The sequence below is a fragment of the Akebia trifoliata genome, chromosome 3 (genome assembly GCF_017979445.1).
Source record: "Akebia trifoliata isolate Shusen 1 chromosome 3, ASM1797944v1, whole genome shotgun sequence".
Lineage (NCBI taxonomy): Eukaryota > Viridiplantae > Streptophyta > Magnoliopsida > Ranunculales > Lardizabalaceae > Akebia > Akebia trifoliata.
The window spans coordinates 37697061-37715607 of NC_141377.1; the positions used below are offsets into that span (position 1 = coordinate 37697061).

Below are 18547 nucleotides of genomic sequence, written 5' to 3' on the forward strand. Positions count from 1 at the left end.
TTCTAACCTATCAAAATCTCAAACATCAATTTACATTGGAATCACATCAAGAACCCTAATCTTACTCTCATTAACTCCTTCATCCCCCACAATTCCTCCAAATCCGACCATTGTTAATGAAAACGGACTTAAATCCAAATATCACACTCTCTCCTTTACCAGATCAGTATCACTTAGCATTGTTTGGTGGATTTGATTTATGATTTGTGAAAATTGGAACAATTTTAATACTTTCAAATGGATTTGTATTTTGGATTGATCCTCTTTTGTTGAATCCAACACAGAGGTTGAGATTTCCCAAATGGCCAGATTTCTATTATGATTGAGACGATCAATTCTACATGTAGAGAGAGAGAGAGAGAGAGAGAGAGAGAGAGACCTCAACAGCAGTGCAGTGATGGTGGTCAAATGGTAGGGTGAGAAAATGAAATCCAGCATTGGTTGGACTTTTAGATGTGGGTGAAAATTCAATTTGCATGGAAATTTTCAATCAAACACATGTAAATTGTGATTTTCCATCATTTTCTATGTGTAATCAAACATACCATAGAATTTAGAATAATATAATAGAGTAAATTACATCAATCTTTACTTACTAGTAGAATGCATGTGAACGCAACAAAATATTAAATAAATTTTGATTTTATTATTTGTCATCGATCCTACACCATTAAGTAATTGGTGGCACAATCTGATTTTATAAAATCACAATAATACTTGTTGATGATGAAAATGAAGAGTTAACGAGTAATGAATTTAAAGAGCGACAAAGGAGACAGGGATAACGCATAAGGATTTAACATGAGAGACAGAAAAAGGAGAGGAAGAACAAGGCAAAGAAGTAAGACCTAAAAATAAAATCCTAAATGAGTTCTCTATCTTATTTTAAAATAGAGACTTGATAAACTAACACACTAAACTGACACAGTGATAACGTGGCATATGCACAGAACCACAGATATTTTTCTTTGGGATACACAAGGAAAAAAGATATGTGGTTCTGTGCACATGCCACATCAACCGCGTCATAGAACCACAGACATTTTTCTTTGGGATACACAAGGAAAAAAGATATGTGGTTAGGTGCACATGCCACATCAACCGCATCAGTTTCAGCAAGTCCGGTTATCATTAGTCTTTAAAATACCCTTGATGCAAGCCCATTTTGTTCTGTTAACATGACATCAATTGACACTAATGCAGGCGCATTGTATGAAGTTATTGCTGAATGTCACTAAGAGTAAGCCACATGCATGTAATCCTGTTCTGCGAATATTCAAATACAATTAATTATATAAGCATCTTCATAGTAAAGAAGGCAACAGGCGAAAAAACCAAGGGATCCTCTCAAAACAGTGGGAATATAAACTGACAAATACGAATGTACATTTCAAGCACCCCTTTTCAAACCCTACTACAAAGCAAACAGATAAAATCATCCCCAATCTATAATTTTACATGAGAAGGCCAATATATGTTCACTGACGGCCAACCAACTCTTCGAACAACCATTTTCGTGTAACAAAATAATATACAACGTGCATTAAGGATAACTCAATACACAAACCCACCTCTTTGTATACAGATTGTGGATATTCATATTTACACCTTCCCATTGATCTCAGGAGGGCAGCCGAGCTAAGCAGATTACGTGCAATAGATGCAATGGAGCTTATGATATGAGCTAAGAACATTTTCCCTGCTCAGGTTATCTATCTGACTGGCAATGATGTTATATGGATCCCCCCCATTTAGATTAGGCTGGCTCACGAGGACGAGCAGCCCAAAGAGAACTTAGGGTACGAAGACGGTGGAAGTAATCCCCCAAAGTGAGCAAGCCCTGGGCTGCTTGCCTGGTTGTCAGGATGTGAGACATCCGCTGCAGCGTCTGCTGGCGAAGGTGGTCTGCCTGTTCAGAAGAATCACTTGTAGTTAGTCGGTTAGTCTCAAAAAAAAGACGGGAGAATCACTTGTAGTTAGTCAGTTAGTCTCAAAATGATGGGTCAAGCTGCACATGCATAAGGTAAATATCTGATTGAAGGTTGTTTCCATAAACAGGATATAAGGACAGTAGGCATACATTCAGATGGTGCCACATAATTGAGTTAACATGTAAACAAATGTGTATTTTCAATATTTCATCTCTCAGATTAACTGAAAAAAAGGTACAATGGTCCCAAGAATTTGCATATGAGCTCTTCTAAGGTTACATGTAGTTAAACCACTTGAGGAATGAACATGGTCACATTAAGTTACACCCAAAAACTGTTCTTTTCTTTCTTTTTTTTTATAACTTTATTAACATTACTATGTGCAATCATTGAAATAAATATGTTTTCCCCTTCACAGCTTCAAACAAAAAAGTACCACCAAGCTTTGTCCAGGACTGATCAATCCATAAATTCTAGTAGTAAAAACATCATTTCCTTGTGGAATGAACCTGCTCCATCCTTACAAATTTTCCAGGGGGCAAACAACATTCCCCTTTAAAAAGCTTTACAAGAACAACCACTTGTACATCTACATGTTCATAAAAGTTCAAGTCAATGTTTGTTTTTTTGTTCTCTCTCTGTTCTTTTTTTCTTTTTTTTTAATAGGTAAGCTGTTGAAGGAGGGTATCGAACCCAGATCTATGGTATTACCATTTACCAACCAAGTTGGCAACTTCGTAGTTAAGTAGTTGGAAGCCATCAAACATAAAGGGAGTTTAATAACCTGGCAGTAAGTTATTGGTAAATCTGTTCAAGCGATTTTGACTAATACCTCAGTATTCTTCTCGGTAAGCTGTGACAGAGCATCTCCACGAAATAGTAAACTAAGACTTACAAGTCCGTACTACCACATGACAATCCTTCGTAAAATGCTCCACATTAAGTCATTTCAAGTTCAGAATTTAGCAGGGCCAAAAAAAAAAAATAGTTCATCTTCATTGATTGTAATCGGTCTTCATTGCATGGTAAACCATCTCAATCAACTTTATCTTAATATATCACCTAATGGGGCAATTCTTAATACATTCATTTTGTAATTTATCTTTCTTAGTCTGTCCACTCATCCATCTCAGCATCCCTATCTTTGTTATGCTAAATCTATTAACAGGTTCTTGATCACCCAACACCAGCACCACAAAGCATACTTCATTTTTTAGAAGTCAATCACATAGCATTCCGGAAGCACAGCTCCAATTTAACCATCCAATTATAGTTCTATGGGAAACATTTTCCTGAAATTTTTATATCCTTGTCTATCATAGAACCAAGGTAACGAAAATGGCTGCTTTGGGTATTTTTCTGACCATCAGTTTTTCCTGGGCATTCCTATCCTTGGGCATCAATGCTATAGTTGCACTCCACATGCTCTCTCTTGATCCTATATCTTCTAAAGCCTTTAGACTCCAAAGGAGCTCTCATATATTTTTGGTTCTACCCTGCCTTTTTCATGACTATAAGATATTCTACCGTATCTCAAAACATTTATGGCAACATTAGTCGTAAAGCATTCCCAACTCACAATTATGCTAAGGTTTAAAAAAGAAAAATCTCAACCTCAGTCTCAATGAGTATTAACTAGCATGCGGCACCTAAATATTTGCACACGTGTAAAATCTCCTTTATGCAAAGGATGACAAAGAAATATCTCAAAAATATAATATATGAGAAAGCAGCACTAGCATCAGCTAAATACATAATAATTATGTCCAATTACTTGATGAGGCTCTTGATATTTTTTACCTGGTTCACAACACTCACAAGTTCTTCTAGCTTCTCCATTGCAGCAGACATCTGTGTCACGTAACTTACTTCACCCAATGGTTCCATGGCTAAGGTCTGAGCAAGAGTTAGATGAAGTTGATTCATCCCTTGAAAAAGAGCATCTTCGGCTTGCTGAGATGCGTGTTTCAAGTTAGAGACAAGGACTTCTTGTTGCTCTGTCAATGTCTCAATTTGTGGTGTGAGAACCTGTTACCAACATAAAACAAAGATGGAATAAGCATTATCAATTATTAAACATTCAATTAACGGTAGGCTACAAAAAAATCCATAAAAGAATACAACAAAAATGAAATACCGAGCAACTACTCACATATATCTATATTAGAGTACAATTAGTACTTCATCCCAACATGAATCTGCTTTCGTTATGATATCCCCGGATATTTAAAGAACGAAAGCATTAGTAGTTAGTGTGGTCATTGCAGAATTCTGCTCTCTGCAAATCTAATGGTGAGTCTGTTAATCATCTTTTTCTTCATTGTGGGGTGGCTCATCAGATTTGGTTTTTCTTTTTCTTTTTCTTTTTCTTGTTGTTCAATTTATATTGGTGTGCTCCCTTTTCGATTCTGTTGGGGTTTGTGGAAAGAAAGGAATGGGCAGATCTTCAAAGGGAAGGAGCATTCTACGCAGAAGATCATTTTTAGCATCATGGGTTTTTTTGTTTCATTGGTGCAAGTAGTTTCATGAGTTTAGGGGCTTTTGGGTGTGGGTGGTTCTTGTTGTTTGCTGTTGCTTGTTTTTTCTCTTTCTTTCTATTGTTTTTCGTTTCTGCTTTTTCTTTTTGTTTTCTGCTCTCTTTTGTTGATCTCCTTGAGGACTCCTTGTCTTCTTCTAATAAAATCGTGGTTATCAGTGGAGAAACTGAGTGTGAAACTCTAATATAATCTAGTCATGTGGACCAAATCCCAGAGGTTGGAAACATTGATTATTGTGTGCAAGGTACACTCAAGAAGCAACACTCCTAAGATGCAGTATCCTATAACTTGAAGACTATACAGCCAAGGTCACAGTTCCAAATGATTAATTCAAGATACAAAATAGCTTCCCTCACAAAAAGAACACAATCTGATGGAACTCCAAAAAGACCATTTTGATTTTGAGGACATTAAAGTTTAACATCCCAGTGGTCATGAGAATGTTGATGCATATTACTTTTAATTTCTGTCACAAGTCATCCGTAATAAGTTTCTGATTTTTCAACCTCAAGCCTGTAATCAGTTGAGCCAGTCAAAGTATTCCAAAATCTCATGCGAGTGTACAAGTAAGATGTACATGGACAGCATTGAGGTAACGTAGTATTAACTTGTTCTCATTGTACTTCATGTTCACATAATAACGTAGAAGGCACATGAAAACTTGCTTCATCATATGCATAAAAACTTTTGTTCAATATCTAAACTACCTTATTCAATAGTTTCCCACATGAGTGAAGTTGAGTAACTGATATCATAATAAAACACACGCTTCAAGCCAACAAGGTGACCAACAATCTTTAACGCTATAGAAACATATTTCGGAAAGGAATGGGGAGTATTAGAAATACAATAATTTCAGTAATTCAACGTTATATGGGGTTTGATATTGTCTTTGAATTCCTTGTTTTTTCCTTGATAGGCAAGAGAGTCAGTGGTTAGTAGTTAGTGGATGAAAGCAGGTTCAAAACCCAAGGTAATGTCTACAGTCACTGCATTACCAACTTAACAACCTGGCACCTTCATGATTACCACCTTACTGTAAAAGAATGTATAACATTTGTCCCTCGGGCAATATATAAGGATAGATCTAGAGATTTTTTATTATCTGTAAACCCAAGCAGAACCGGTACATGCAGGGTTCTGGACTCACTGTCTAACGACACCCAACTAGGTTTTCTTTTTGGTAAAAGATAATAGATGGAATAAATAAGACGGTCTATAGCATCCAACCACTGTTTTTTGAGATTGAATACATCTTAGCTGGCATCCCTGGAATAGTGAGCGTAAAATCCTGATCACCTCCATATCCCCGACAGGACCTTATATTGCACTAAAAGTCAGTTATTTTATGTCTATAATATTCACAGAAAGATACACTAATGACTTAAATGTAAACGTAGCTTTAAGAGGAAGAATTCATGAAATATCCATTCTGATACGAAGTATGGTAATGTAAGGGAAATGCAGTATACCTTGATGAGAAGAGAAATGAAGAACACAGAGGATTAATGATATAGAGCAGTGACTGAAACATTTTAGAAGATAATAAAAGAATAAATGAGTAAAATCACTACAAAACACGATATCCGTCTGGTAAATAGATAAAATATAGTAAATGTTAAGTGGTTTAATGTGTTTTATTCATCAAAAAACAAGTAAACATTTACAGGAGAAAAATGGTATGAAGGGAATTCTGAAACATAAAGGCTATATGTTGACCAAGAGTGTTAAATGAAGTATGAAAATGACTATCAAGCACTAAAAGATGAGGACTCTCCAAATAATACATTGAATTAAACCATGCATCACCTTTAGAAGCTCTGATGGGCGAAATCCTCCAATCCAAAGGAAGAAACGTTCAGCTGGCGTTTTCCACATGCCAGACATCACATAGAATACATCAGCCTTTGCAGCAGCTGCTTTCCTACTGAAAAGATCGCCATAGTGCTTCATGCCACTATCGACAAGTATTCGAAGTTCTCCTTCAGTTATACGAGTTTGCAAAGCATTTTTCAGCTCACAAATCTGTCTATTTTGCTCTTCGACCCAGCGTCCATACTCCATCTCAAATGCAACAATCCCTACAAGATACCAATAAGGGCTACTAGCACGAAAGAAGACGATGAAATTACAAGAAAACAATTCAACAAAATCTCTAAAATTTTAGAAGCATACAGGCACTGAAATACAAAGACAAAGCTGATCCGATTATTATTGAGCAGCAACAGAGAATTCCATAAATATCTTAGAAGCATGTGGGACATTTTTGAGGTGATCCTGATTGCACATCAATCGTTGTAGAGTCTCTCTTTGGAAGAGTTGACAGTTTTAAAGAGCATAGGGCTCCAACCAGGAAAAGAAATTGATTAAGGTACAAGAAAGTTCCTTATAATTATCGGAAAAAAGGGACAAGAAAGCAATTCAACAAACCCATAAAAAATGGGGGAGAAATCAACAAACCTCTCTAAAATATTATAAATATATAGGTGCTATAGGCAAACTCAAGGTATAAAGTCTCATCTCAAGGCGAAGTTGGAAGAAAAACCGAGTATGTCTCGACCAAAACATGCCAAGACAAACCGAAGTATTCTGAGATAATCGGAAGCATACAGTGTTTCAAGGTCAATGTTTCATTACAGTCTCAACCGAAAACCGGGATGTCTCAACCAAAACATTCTGAAACAGAACGCAACTTTCAACCATGGATAGAATACACAAAAACATTCCAAGACAAACCGAAGTATGTCTCGATCAAAACATTCCAAGACAAACCGAAGTATTCTGAGATAATCGGAAGCATTCAGTGTTTCAAGGTCAATGTTTTCATTATAGTCTCAACCGAAAACCGGGATGACTCAACCAAAACATTCTGAAACAGAACACAACTTTCAACCATGGATAAAATACACAAAAACATAGCCAATCTGATAATTATTGAGTGACAGCAAAACTTATCCCAGAGACTTGGGGTGCCAAATGAATCGTGCTCCTCTAGTCCACTTTGTCCATAGCCAAGTCTTTTTCTATTGAAAGCCATGTTTTTAACATGAGCAGTTACTTCATCTATAATGAATGCAAACAGATACAAATTCAAAAACTATCCTTGATGTAGACCACAGGGAACTTCCTTCTTCTCTCCATTTTCCTTCACACAGGTCCCAACCCCTGTATGCATGTCCTTAATTATGTCAATGTATCCATTCGAGTGGATCACTTACTTATTCACTGTCGGGTGGCTTATCACATTTGGGCGCATTTCTTATCTTTGTTTGGTATAGCCCAGATCAGTCGAGTCGGCTTTGGAGTCTTGGTTGACGTGGGGAAGATCTTTCTTGTCTTCTAAACAGATGGTCCCTTTCACAATTTGTTGGGGTATTTGGAATCATCGCAACCGGTGCATTTTTGAAAGAAAATAATCTACGCTGGACGGTTTAGTTCTTTCTATTTTGGAGCTTATGTTTTCTTGGAGCAAACTTTATAAGGTGTTTAAGGAGATCTTTTTTGAAGATTTTGTTGTGAGATGGGATAGGGTTTGTTCGTTGTCGTGAGAGTTTTGTCGTTTTGCTTTTTTGCCTTGTTTCTTTTTTTTGTTTTGGGTTGGTCCTCTCGACCCCCCTTGGTTTTCTTTCTCTTAATAAAATTATCTTTAAAAAAAATATGCATCCATTCGAGAATCCCTTGTTTCCCAATGCCCATCAAATTAGCTCTCTAGGTACTTTTCCTATGCTTTCCCTAAAATCTATGAGGATTCTTCCTCATTTCTTTATACTTCTCTATTATTTGTCTAGGTAAAAAGATTGCCTCGATGATTAATCTATCTAGCACAAAACCAAATTGGTCCTCTAATAATATTCAATTTTTATCTAAACCTTTGTTCAATCCCTTTTACACATATATTCATAGTGTGGCTTTTTAGTTTGATACTCCAATAGTCAATATATCTTTGAATGTCTTCTTTATTCTCATATAGATACCATGATGCTTTTTATCCACTCATCCAACGTCTTCTTCATCTTTAAAATATTATAGAATAGGCTTGTTAGCCAAGGCAATCTGAAATTTTCCATGCATTTCCAAACTTCTATGGAATACCATCAGTTCAAAACAGAGAGAAAAATTAAGAGTGTTTATTAATTAGCCCTAATTAGACTATTAAGACTTACATAAGATAAACAGAAAAAAGGGAAAAGACTAAAATGCCCTAATGACTTATTTAACACTCCCCCTCAAGTTGGTGCGTGGATATCAACAATGCCCAACTTGGATAAGACATCTTCAAAGGAAGCTTTACTAACACCTTTAGTAAGAACATCAGCAAGTTGTTGAGAGGTAGGAACAAAGGGAGTACAAATCTGTCCAGAAACTATCTTTTCTCTAATGAAATGACGATCAACTTCTATGTGCTTCGTTCTGTCATGCTGAACCGGATTTGCAGCTATGTTAATAGCTGATTTATTATCGCAATACAGTAAGAAAGGGACCGGCACAGGAAGACATAAATCAGCTAGTAAGATTTTGAGCCACAACAACTCGCATACTCCAAGTGTCATAGCTCTGTATTCTGACTCAGCACTCGACCGAGAAACCACATCCTGCTTCTTACTACGCCAAGTTACCAAGTTACCACCAACTTTAGTACAATACCCAGAAGTAGACCTTCTATCAGTCACTGAACCAGCATAATCTGCATCTGTCCATGCCTCAATGCGAAGATGACCATGATTATTAAATAAAATACCTCGACCAGGACATCCCTTAAGGTATCTAAGAATACGATAAACAGCAGCAAGATGAGATGTTCGAGGCGAGTGCATAAACTGACTGACAACACTAACAGCATAGGTAATGTCAGGACGAGTCATGGACAAGTAGATCAACTTTCCCACAAGACGCTGATATTGGCCAATATCTGATACACACTCCCCCTCAAAATCAGCCAACCTGTGATTCTGCTCAATAGGAGTATCAGCTGGCCGAGATCCAAGCTGACCAGAGGCACTGAGTAAATCAAGAACATACTTACGCTGAGAAATAAATATACCAGACTTAGACCGGGCAACCTCAATACCCAGAAAATAGCGAAGATGGCCAAGATCCTTAATCTCAAATTGACGTCCTAAATAAGTTTTGACCTCGGTAAGGCCATCGGCATCATCTCCAGTAAGAACAATATCATCCACATACACAATCAGAGCAACAATTTTGCCTTGGGAGTGACGCAAGAACAAGGTGTGATCAGCAGAACTCTGATGGAAACCAAGCTGATGCATGGCCTTAGTGAAGCGCTCAGACCAAGCACGAGGAGACTGCTTCAGACCATAAAGGGACCGGCGAAGACGACAAACATGTGCAGGAGAAGCAGAAGGAAGAAACCCAGGAGGTTGGACCATATAGACTTCTTCTTGAAGATCACCATTGAGAAAAGCATTCTTGACATCTAACTGAAAGAGAGGCCATCCGCGGATAGCCGCAACAGAAAGGAGAACACGAATGGTGGTCATCTTGGCAACCGGAGCAAAAGTTTCCTGATAATCAATCCCATAAGTCTGAGCATAACCTTTGGCCACCAAACGGGCCTTATAACGAGCAATGGAACCGTCCGGATTATGCTTAAGCGTGAAGACCCAACGACAACCCACAGCTTTCCGTCCAGGCGGAAGAGGAACAATGTCCCAAGTTTGAGTCTTGTCAAGAGCAGTCAACTCATCAATCATAGCTGCACGCCACTCAGGATGAGCAATAGCATCTGCAACAGTAGTAGGAAGAGAAACAACGGAAACAGAAGCAAGAAAACTCTTATAGGAGGGGGATAGTACAGAATCAGATATATAATTTGAAATGGGATAAGTACAAGTGCGCTTACCCTTACGAGTGGCAATAGGACGATCATCACAGGGAACAGACGGAGGCGGAGCTGGAGGCGAGGAGGCGAGCTGGTCGGGCATCGAAGTGATGGTAGTATCACGGGGACGTCGAGAGTAAACCTGCAATGGAGGAGAAGACGAACTGACGGGGGGTGGAGAAGGAGGAACAGGCATGGGAAGGGGAAATAAAGAAGGAAAAGAATCATCAGGTGAATCTAGAGGAAACCACTCAGATTGATTACCAACGGACCCACTATAGTAAGGAGTATGCTCAAAAAAAGAAACATCTCGAGAAATGAAACGCCGGCGAGAAGGAGGATGGTAACAACGGTATCCTTTCTGGGTAGAGGAATAACCTAGAAAGATACATTTTACGGCCTTAGGGTCAAGTTTAGTACGAGTTTGGGCAAGAACTTGAACAAAACAGACACACCCAAACACACGCGGAGAAAGTGGAAACACAGAACGATCTGGAGAGAGCTTAGAGAGGGGTGTGGCAAACTGAAGAACACTAGAGGGGGTCCGATTAATAAGGTAAACAGCAGTAAGAACTGCATCGGCCCAATAGGATTGAGGCACATTCATGCCAATAGAAATGGCACGAGCTAACTCTAGAATATGACGATTTTTGCGTTCTGAACGACCATTCTGCTGAGGGGTCTTAACATTGGACATTTGATGCTCAATGCCAGACTCTAAACAAAGTTTCAAGACCTCACTATAGGTGTACTCAGTACCATGATCAGAACGGAAGGTCTTGATGGTACAACCAAATTGGGTATGAACCATAGCAAGAAATTGCTTGAAGATACCATAAACCTCACTCTTGTGTTTCATAAGATAAACCCAAGTGGTACGACTGTGGTCATCGATGAACAAAACAAAGTAGCGAAAACCAAGAATGGATGGGACAGGGGAAGGACCCCACACATCAGAATGAATTAAGTCAAACATAGCAGGAGTAGTGGTATTCATACTAATAGGATAAGAAGAACGCACATGTTTAGCTAATTGACAAGTTTCACAAGACAAATCAAACAAATTGTTATTATGAAATAAAGTAGGGAACATGTGTTTCAAATATCCAAAAGAAATATGGCCTAAACGTAAATGCCAACGCATTACAAGAGCCTTATTAGACTGACTACGACTACTACTAAGCTGAAAAGCAGAATAAGTGCTAGGGGAACCGGGAACGTCCAAGAGATACAATCCATTTACTTCATGTCCAGTGCCAATCGTCCTCTTCGACTCCAGATCCTGAAAGACACAATAAGAGGGATAAAAGGTTACACTGCAGTTCAAATTTTTTGTAAGACTACTAACAGATACAAGGTTAGTAGTAAGTTGAGGAACATGAAGTGTGTTAGTTAAGGATAAAGAAGATGTAATGGGTAAATGACCTTGACCAGCTATGGAAGACAAAGAACCATCAGCTAGTCGAACCTTGCGATGACCAGAACAAATACTATAGGTTTTAAATAGGGAAGACGTACCGGTCATGTTATCTGAGGCACCAGAATCAATGATCCATGGTGAGGAAGTGGTAGAAACACTGTGAGCAGATGCTAAGGTACCTGAGTGAGCAAAGGTAGAAACTGGCTGTGATGAGGTCTCTATCTAATTGAAGAATTTTCTGAACTTGTCAAGCTCGGCTTGGGACAGAGATACCGAATCCGACGAGGAGGTAGTAGCTGAAGGAGGTGCTAAATCATTCGTTTGTTGAGAAACTACATGAGCTGAAGACCGTTGAGACTGTTGACGATGCTGATTAGGACGACCATGAAGTGCATAACAGCGAGCTTTCACATGACCCAACTTTCCACAATGATCACACTTATGTCGCTGACGGGTAGGCAGAGACTCACTGTGGGACTGTGAAGAAGGTAGACGAGCAAGCATAGCGGAGTGATCTCCCGAAGAAAGGGGTATGACAGCTGCGCGACGACTCTCATCAGCCAAGACATAGGAATACGCAGTCTGTAGGGAAGGAAAAGGATCCATTCCTAATAAATGAACTCTCGCATACTCAAACTCATCCCGAAGACCAGCCAGAAACTGAAAAACCCGATTCTTGTCCAGAATTGATGCATACAATGTCTCATCAAGAGGGTCCTTCCAGGAGTAATACGAAGAATAAAACGTCAACTCTTCCCACCGAGCACGTAGTTGTGATATATACGTAGTAACAGAAGAGTCACCCTGTGAGAGTCGAGAAATCTCACGCTCAAGGTTAAAAATTCGGACATTGTTTTGACGTTGCGAGTAAATACTCTTTGCGGAATCCCATATCTGTTTTGCTGTCGAGGAGAACATAAAACCGGCTGCAATGTGTGGTTGCATCGATGAAACCAGCCAAGAACGGACCATAGAATCGTTAGCAAACCACTGGGAGTAAGAATTGTCGGTTTGTGTAGGTTGTTTGTCCGCCCCTGTGAGATAACCGATCTTCCCTTTTCCACCAATGAACATTTCAACCGATCGTGCCCATAGAAGATAGTTAGGACCATCTAATTTCACGGTAGTGATTTGAATACCAGGAAAGTCGGTTAAATGAGACGGAAAACCACTCGACCTATTACTAGTACCAATGATCGAGGAAGAGGATGACTCAGAGGCCATCAAATAATCCGAGTACTTTGGTTTGAAGAAAGTTCAAGAAGATGAGAGCACAACTCCTTAGGATAAGGTGATCGCAGCACCCTAAAGGTGACAATGCACGATCAAAAGAGCTATATGGGCTAATTAAATACTGTTGTGAGTGATCCAATAATCATTACCGCAAATATAGGTAATCAATGAGCAATATAAGTAGGAGAACAGCCTCAAAGAGCACTCTAATGTGATCGAAAAACTTCGTAGATGTTCAAAACACTGCCGGCCCCCTCTTATAACCACTATGTGAGTAAAACAATTAAAACCACAGCCACCGGATGAGTCGTACAGGTCAGAACAGCAACTTGCTGTGTTGAAAAAACTTAGATAAACCACTTTCTTTGATCGTAGATGTCCAAGCTGCTCCGATAGGTGTCGCACGACCTCAATACAGCCACCACACGACGTCACAACAGCCACCAACGACCTCAATACAGCCACCAAAGGCGTCGTACGACTTCAGTACAGCCACTAGAGGCGTCGTACGACTTCAGTACAGCCACTAGAGGCGTCGCACAACGTCAACAGCATCGTTGCTGTGAGTATAGCCTGATCGCAGGCTTTGAATCAAGTTAACTCCCTATCGCATGGGGTTTTTAGCAACAAATAACCCCCGTAGGGGTGATATAGGTTGAAGACGAGTGATGTAGGGGCTTTGTTTCCAAGGAAGAATGATTCGATTGAATTTGTAGAGGAAGAAGAAAGAGTTCGAGTTCGAGTTCGATCGCAGGCTCTGATACCAAGTTCAAAACAGAGAGAAAAATTAAGAGTGTTTATTAATTAGCCCTAATTAGACTATTAAGACTTACATAAGATAAACAGAAAAAAGGGAAAAGACTAAAATGCCCTAATGACTTATTTAACACCATCTAGTCTAAGGCCTTACCTGTTTTCATCTTTAGTAAAGCTGTTTTAGCTTTTGAATTTCTAATTCTACAGAAGTATTAGTGCTCTCATCTCTCATGTATCTCTTGCTAGCCCAAAGTCTCTATGCTGATCCTCATTTAATAATTTCTGAAAATAAACCCTTCACCTTTCCCTAATCTTTTCTTTCTTAATAGCATTCTCTCATCTTCACCTTTAATGCACTTGATATTATTTAAATCTTTGGTTTTCTTTTCCCTGATTAGCGCCAACTTGTAACATCTTTCTCACCGCCTTTAGTGAACAAAAACAGAAATTTTTATAGATAAGCATGGGGGATATTTGGAAGGAGTGCATGAATTGCACAACATTCCAAGTACTTTGTGGCAATTTGGTTCCAAGGATCCAATGCAGCCAGAACTTGTTTACGGTTTCAAAGACCTTTTCCCTATGACTTTTGGATTAGGGAGAGTGATAGTTTAATTGATCGTTGAGCGAGGAGATGGACTTTCAAGGCCCTTTTCTTTTTTTCTTGGACCACATAAATGTAAATCTTCAAAGCACTCCCCATATATGGGACATATCTGACAGCATAATCCAGTGAAAACCTAGTCAGGCCTTACTACAGCAAGATTAGCATGAGGTTATGTCAAGGTTATTTAAACAAAGCTTGTTGTGAATGCTTCTTCGAAATGATATTTCCAAAGCATTCCATAATCCTCATTTTGCCAATCCATATGAGGTCAACCCTTAGTAATTAAAAAAAATCCAATTTGGATTTTAGTAAACCCTAAATGACTGGACAGCTCTGTAAACGACCCACTGTGGATTTTAATGATCACTAAATGACTCAATATCTGGAAAAAAAAAAAACTGAAGAATTCCAGAATAAACCAGTGGAGAAAATAGGGACTTGAAATGATCAATGAAGAGATCAGTAAGTGAGTGCATAAATGTCACTTGAGCTTCAACTTAAAAGATGAGTACTTGGAACCCTCGACGATAATATCTCAACTGCACAGAATCTGTCCGATGCTATACAGTCACAAAATGTCCAAGAAAATAAAGTGAGAAATAGTCCATAGAATTTTCTTATCTAGAGTATTTCCAAATGAAGTGGATACCTACTACTCACAAATTCAAAAGCAATATTTACTACTGGCAGCGGCATTTGGTGAATGAGGATATCAAAAAGATTAATAATAATTTGTAACAAGTCAAACAACAAACCTGAGTTCACAGTTCCAGAGAACCCCAGATGACTAGTATCTATTCCACCACCTATGTATGCACCCTGCGATAAGGCATTCACTGTGGCATCAGATAAGAAAATAAATTGCCATTCTTCTTGATCAATAGAAGATGATAATAAAAGAAATTATTCTTCGCACCTGCTGTCTAGCTCGCTCAAGCTCCTGCTCTATTTGTGTCAGCTTTAAACGACTTGTCTCCAATCGTTGAACATAGGCCTATGAAACAGAAATAAATCAGGTTAATATGACAAGTCCAAACAGAGAGAGCTTCAAAAATAGACATATATTTTCTAGCACATTTCTTCTTACCTTTTTCCGCAAACGACTTTTGCGAGCAGCCTCACGATTTTGTGCAAGACGCCTTAATACCTGTAAAAAAAAATTATGCATTTATTGGAGTTGGGAATGCATACTGATAATTTGTCGAAGTAATAACTGGAATATTATTTCCATACTATCACCCATGATGCATGCACAACTAGTGATGCTTGGCCTGTGAGCCAAGTCACACATACAAGACGGTGATACAACAAACAAAACCTGCAAAGAGACTAATTACACCACAAAGGTATTCATGGGGATTAAGTAAACTTGCTTTTAAGAAATACCAACTTCTTTTTATGCGACAGCCATATAATCTTGGTCAAGTCATAACTACGTTTGGCACTAGTCTGGTTTTGAGTAGGGATGTAAAATAAACCAAGCCAACTCGCTGATATTTAAGGCTGACAGTCAGCTCTCACTAAGCTGAGTCTGAGCGTCAAATCAAGCTTACGACAAGAACAATGCTGAGCTGAGTCTGGTACTTCATTGTTATATAGCAATTTTTGACAATTTTATGGCACTTGAAGGGTTTGGATACACATGTTTAGGGTCTGGGTAGTGATAACACTACCAACTCGAATTGTTTATAGCCTATTTGGGTGTACTGGCATGAGGTTCAGTCATAATAAGTATCATATAAATGCCGCAGCGATGCAGCCAAATGGTTTCTATTTTTTTCTGCTTCACCCGAGTCAAAAAACCAGTCAAGGAAACTCATTATGAGTCGCCTCTTAAAAGCTGAACTCATAATGAACATCTTATACTGTATCAGAGATTTGGCTAAGTAAGCAGCATACTAAAACTGGTGCACTGGTTCTTGATGAGAACTATATGCCAGTAACAAGGAAATAGCAATTGATGGAAGTCATTTCCCTTAATTTAAATAGGTACCATTTTTTTCTGCTTTGCAGTCTCAACCAAGTCAAAACCCAGTCAAGGAAACTTGGATGAGTTGCCTCTTAAGAGCCCAACTCATAAAGAACATCCTATGAATGTATCTGAAATTACGCCAAGTAAGCTGGCTACTAAAAATGGCTCACTGGTTCTTGATGAGAACCAAAGCCAGTAAGTAGTAAAGAAATTACAGTAAAGGGAAGTAATTTCCCATATTCAAAGAAATCACACCCCCTCCCACCTCTTCCCTATTATTAATGTTTAAGATTTTTATAATTCAGTTTCTAATTTTTTATAACACTTCTGCTACCAACATAAATTCGCTTTCCAGATCTTCTGGCAACTTAGGTTAGAAACATGATGATGGTCTATATCATCTTCTCTCAAAAATCCTCTTTGGATGGCATTTTCCCAATTCTCTGTCTGCAGCTTTCGATACCTTAAATTTATTGTGTCCCTTATTCTCTCATTCTTCTCTAAATGTAACCGAGCAAAAACTGATGAAAGGGAGACTAGCTTTTTTCTCTCTCCATCTTCCCTGATTGGAGTCCACTTCTTTCCTTGAGTATACTCATGTCACCTGGCCGCTCTGCAACATAGGTTTGTCAAAATTATTCCAGCCTGAGTGTCCAAATCTCCCACTCATCTGAGTCATTTTTTCTATCCCTCATCAGCCAACCCCCTTTTCCCATTATATTTCTCTCGGAGACGACAATCCATCTCCTATTTTTTCATGAATTTCAACATCTGCTCTTTTCCTTGGGTTGTTGATAGAGCACATTATTTGTTCTTATCACTCCACACTCATGGACCATCACTAGATCGATTCATGATCCATTGTACGTTTCCTTTGTGGATCTCAAGGTATTCCCCCTCTCCCCTATGTTTCCACATGACGTTGTGTCTTTTTTCCATCTTTATTTGACAAATTTCACCTGATCAATATGTACATCCTCTTCGTCCAAGACAACTACATCTAGCTAGATCTAACGGGTCACGCACTTTTGGTCGTTGAAAATTAATACTCCACTCTACAAATGTCCCTTTCTTTTAGATATGTGAGCATAGTTTTCAGTGTCTGTTAGTGTGGTGGATTTTTTTAAATTCTGTCAGGTATCAAGCAACCAAGTTGTGTCCCACCTGCCCCTCCAAACCATCTTCTGATATGACTATTCATCTGGGCCTGTGGTTCGACTACAGAGCATATCACCTTACCCTTCCATGCCATATCTTGTGAGCCACATCACTGATTCTTTTGGTTAGTGATCCAATTCTCCCCTCCTACCATCCCCCCGGTTCCCAAGGATATAGACTTCTCCAAGCATCTCTAATCTCATCCTCCTCACATTTGTCCATGTCACTCCAAGAGGAAGCAAACAAACCTCTCCTTGCTGTCCGTCGTGGCAAGATATTTACCACGTCAGATCAAGACATAATTCCCAACATACTTGAAGCCCCTGTGAAGATTATTGATGACCTAACATACTCAAATATGAGATTTTTGAAACAATTCATCATATTCGTAAGCCTTTCCAATCCATCTCTAAGGACCACAATTCAGGACAGACATATTCTATGCATTATCTACTAGAAACTTGCAATAATAATGGCAACCATCCACTACAAAACTAATTCCAATGAAGAAAAATGGACGAAATAAATGCAACAACAACAATAATATATAGTAAATAATAACTAGCAGTAATTTTGTTGAGTGTTGTGTTATCCACCTCCGCTCCCAAGAGTCACGTGCTCACGTATCATGCCCAAGTTTGACCTGTGACCCTCTTATATTCATAGTTGCGCCTTCCCCATCAGATCGGTCTTCAAGGATAAATGGTTGTCAACATGGTATCAGAGCACTAGGTTCGTATAGGTCATAGGTTTGAGTCTCCTCGAATGAATTTTCCACCTTTATGGGTGAGGGGGAGTGTTGAGTGTTGTGTTATCCACCTCCACTCCTGGGAGTCACGTGTTCACGTATTGTGCCCCAGTTTGACCCATGACCCTCTTATATTCATAGTTGCTCCTTCCCCATCAGATCAGTCTTCTGAGGTAAATGGTTGTCAACATGGTATTAGAGCGCTAGGTTCGTATAAATCACAAGTTCCAGTCTCCTCGAGGGATTTTTCAACTTTATGGGTGAGGGGGAGTGTTGAGCGTTGTGTTATCCGCCTCCGCTGGTGGGAATCACGTGCTCATGTATCATGACCTAGTTTGACCCA

At 39.0% G+C, this 18547-nt stretch overlaps 1 protein-coding gene across 4 annotated transcripts in view; it reads right to left on the reverse strand.

Annotated features, from left to right (window-relative positions):
* Positions 1-1273: 1273 nt before the first annotated feature.
* The window catches only part of LOC147406750 (transcription factor TGA4-like), a 28226-nt gene continuing 10952 nt past the window's right edge, over positions 1274-18547 (reverse strand). For all 4 annotated transcript variants that reach the window (XM_086434945.1, XM_086434944.1, XM_086434943.1 and 1 more), the window contains 6 exons: positions 15414-15473; positions 15243-15320; positions 15082-15145; positions 6278-6549; positions 3732-3959; positions 1274-1909 (listed from right to left, as the gene is read on the reverse strand). In XM_086434945.1, coding sequence (XP_086291071.1) covers positions 1757-1909; positions 3732-3959; positions 6278-6549; positions 15082-15145; positions 15243-15320; positions 15414-15473 — 855 coding nt within the window. In that variant the 3' untranslated portion in view covers positions 1274-1756. The remainder of the gene's footprint in view (positions 1910-3731; positions 3960-6277; positions 6550-15081; positions 15146-15242; positions 15321-15413; positions 15474-18547) is intronic.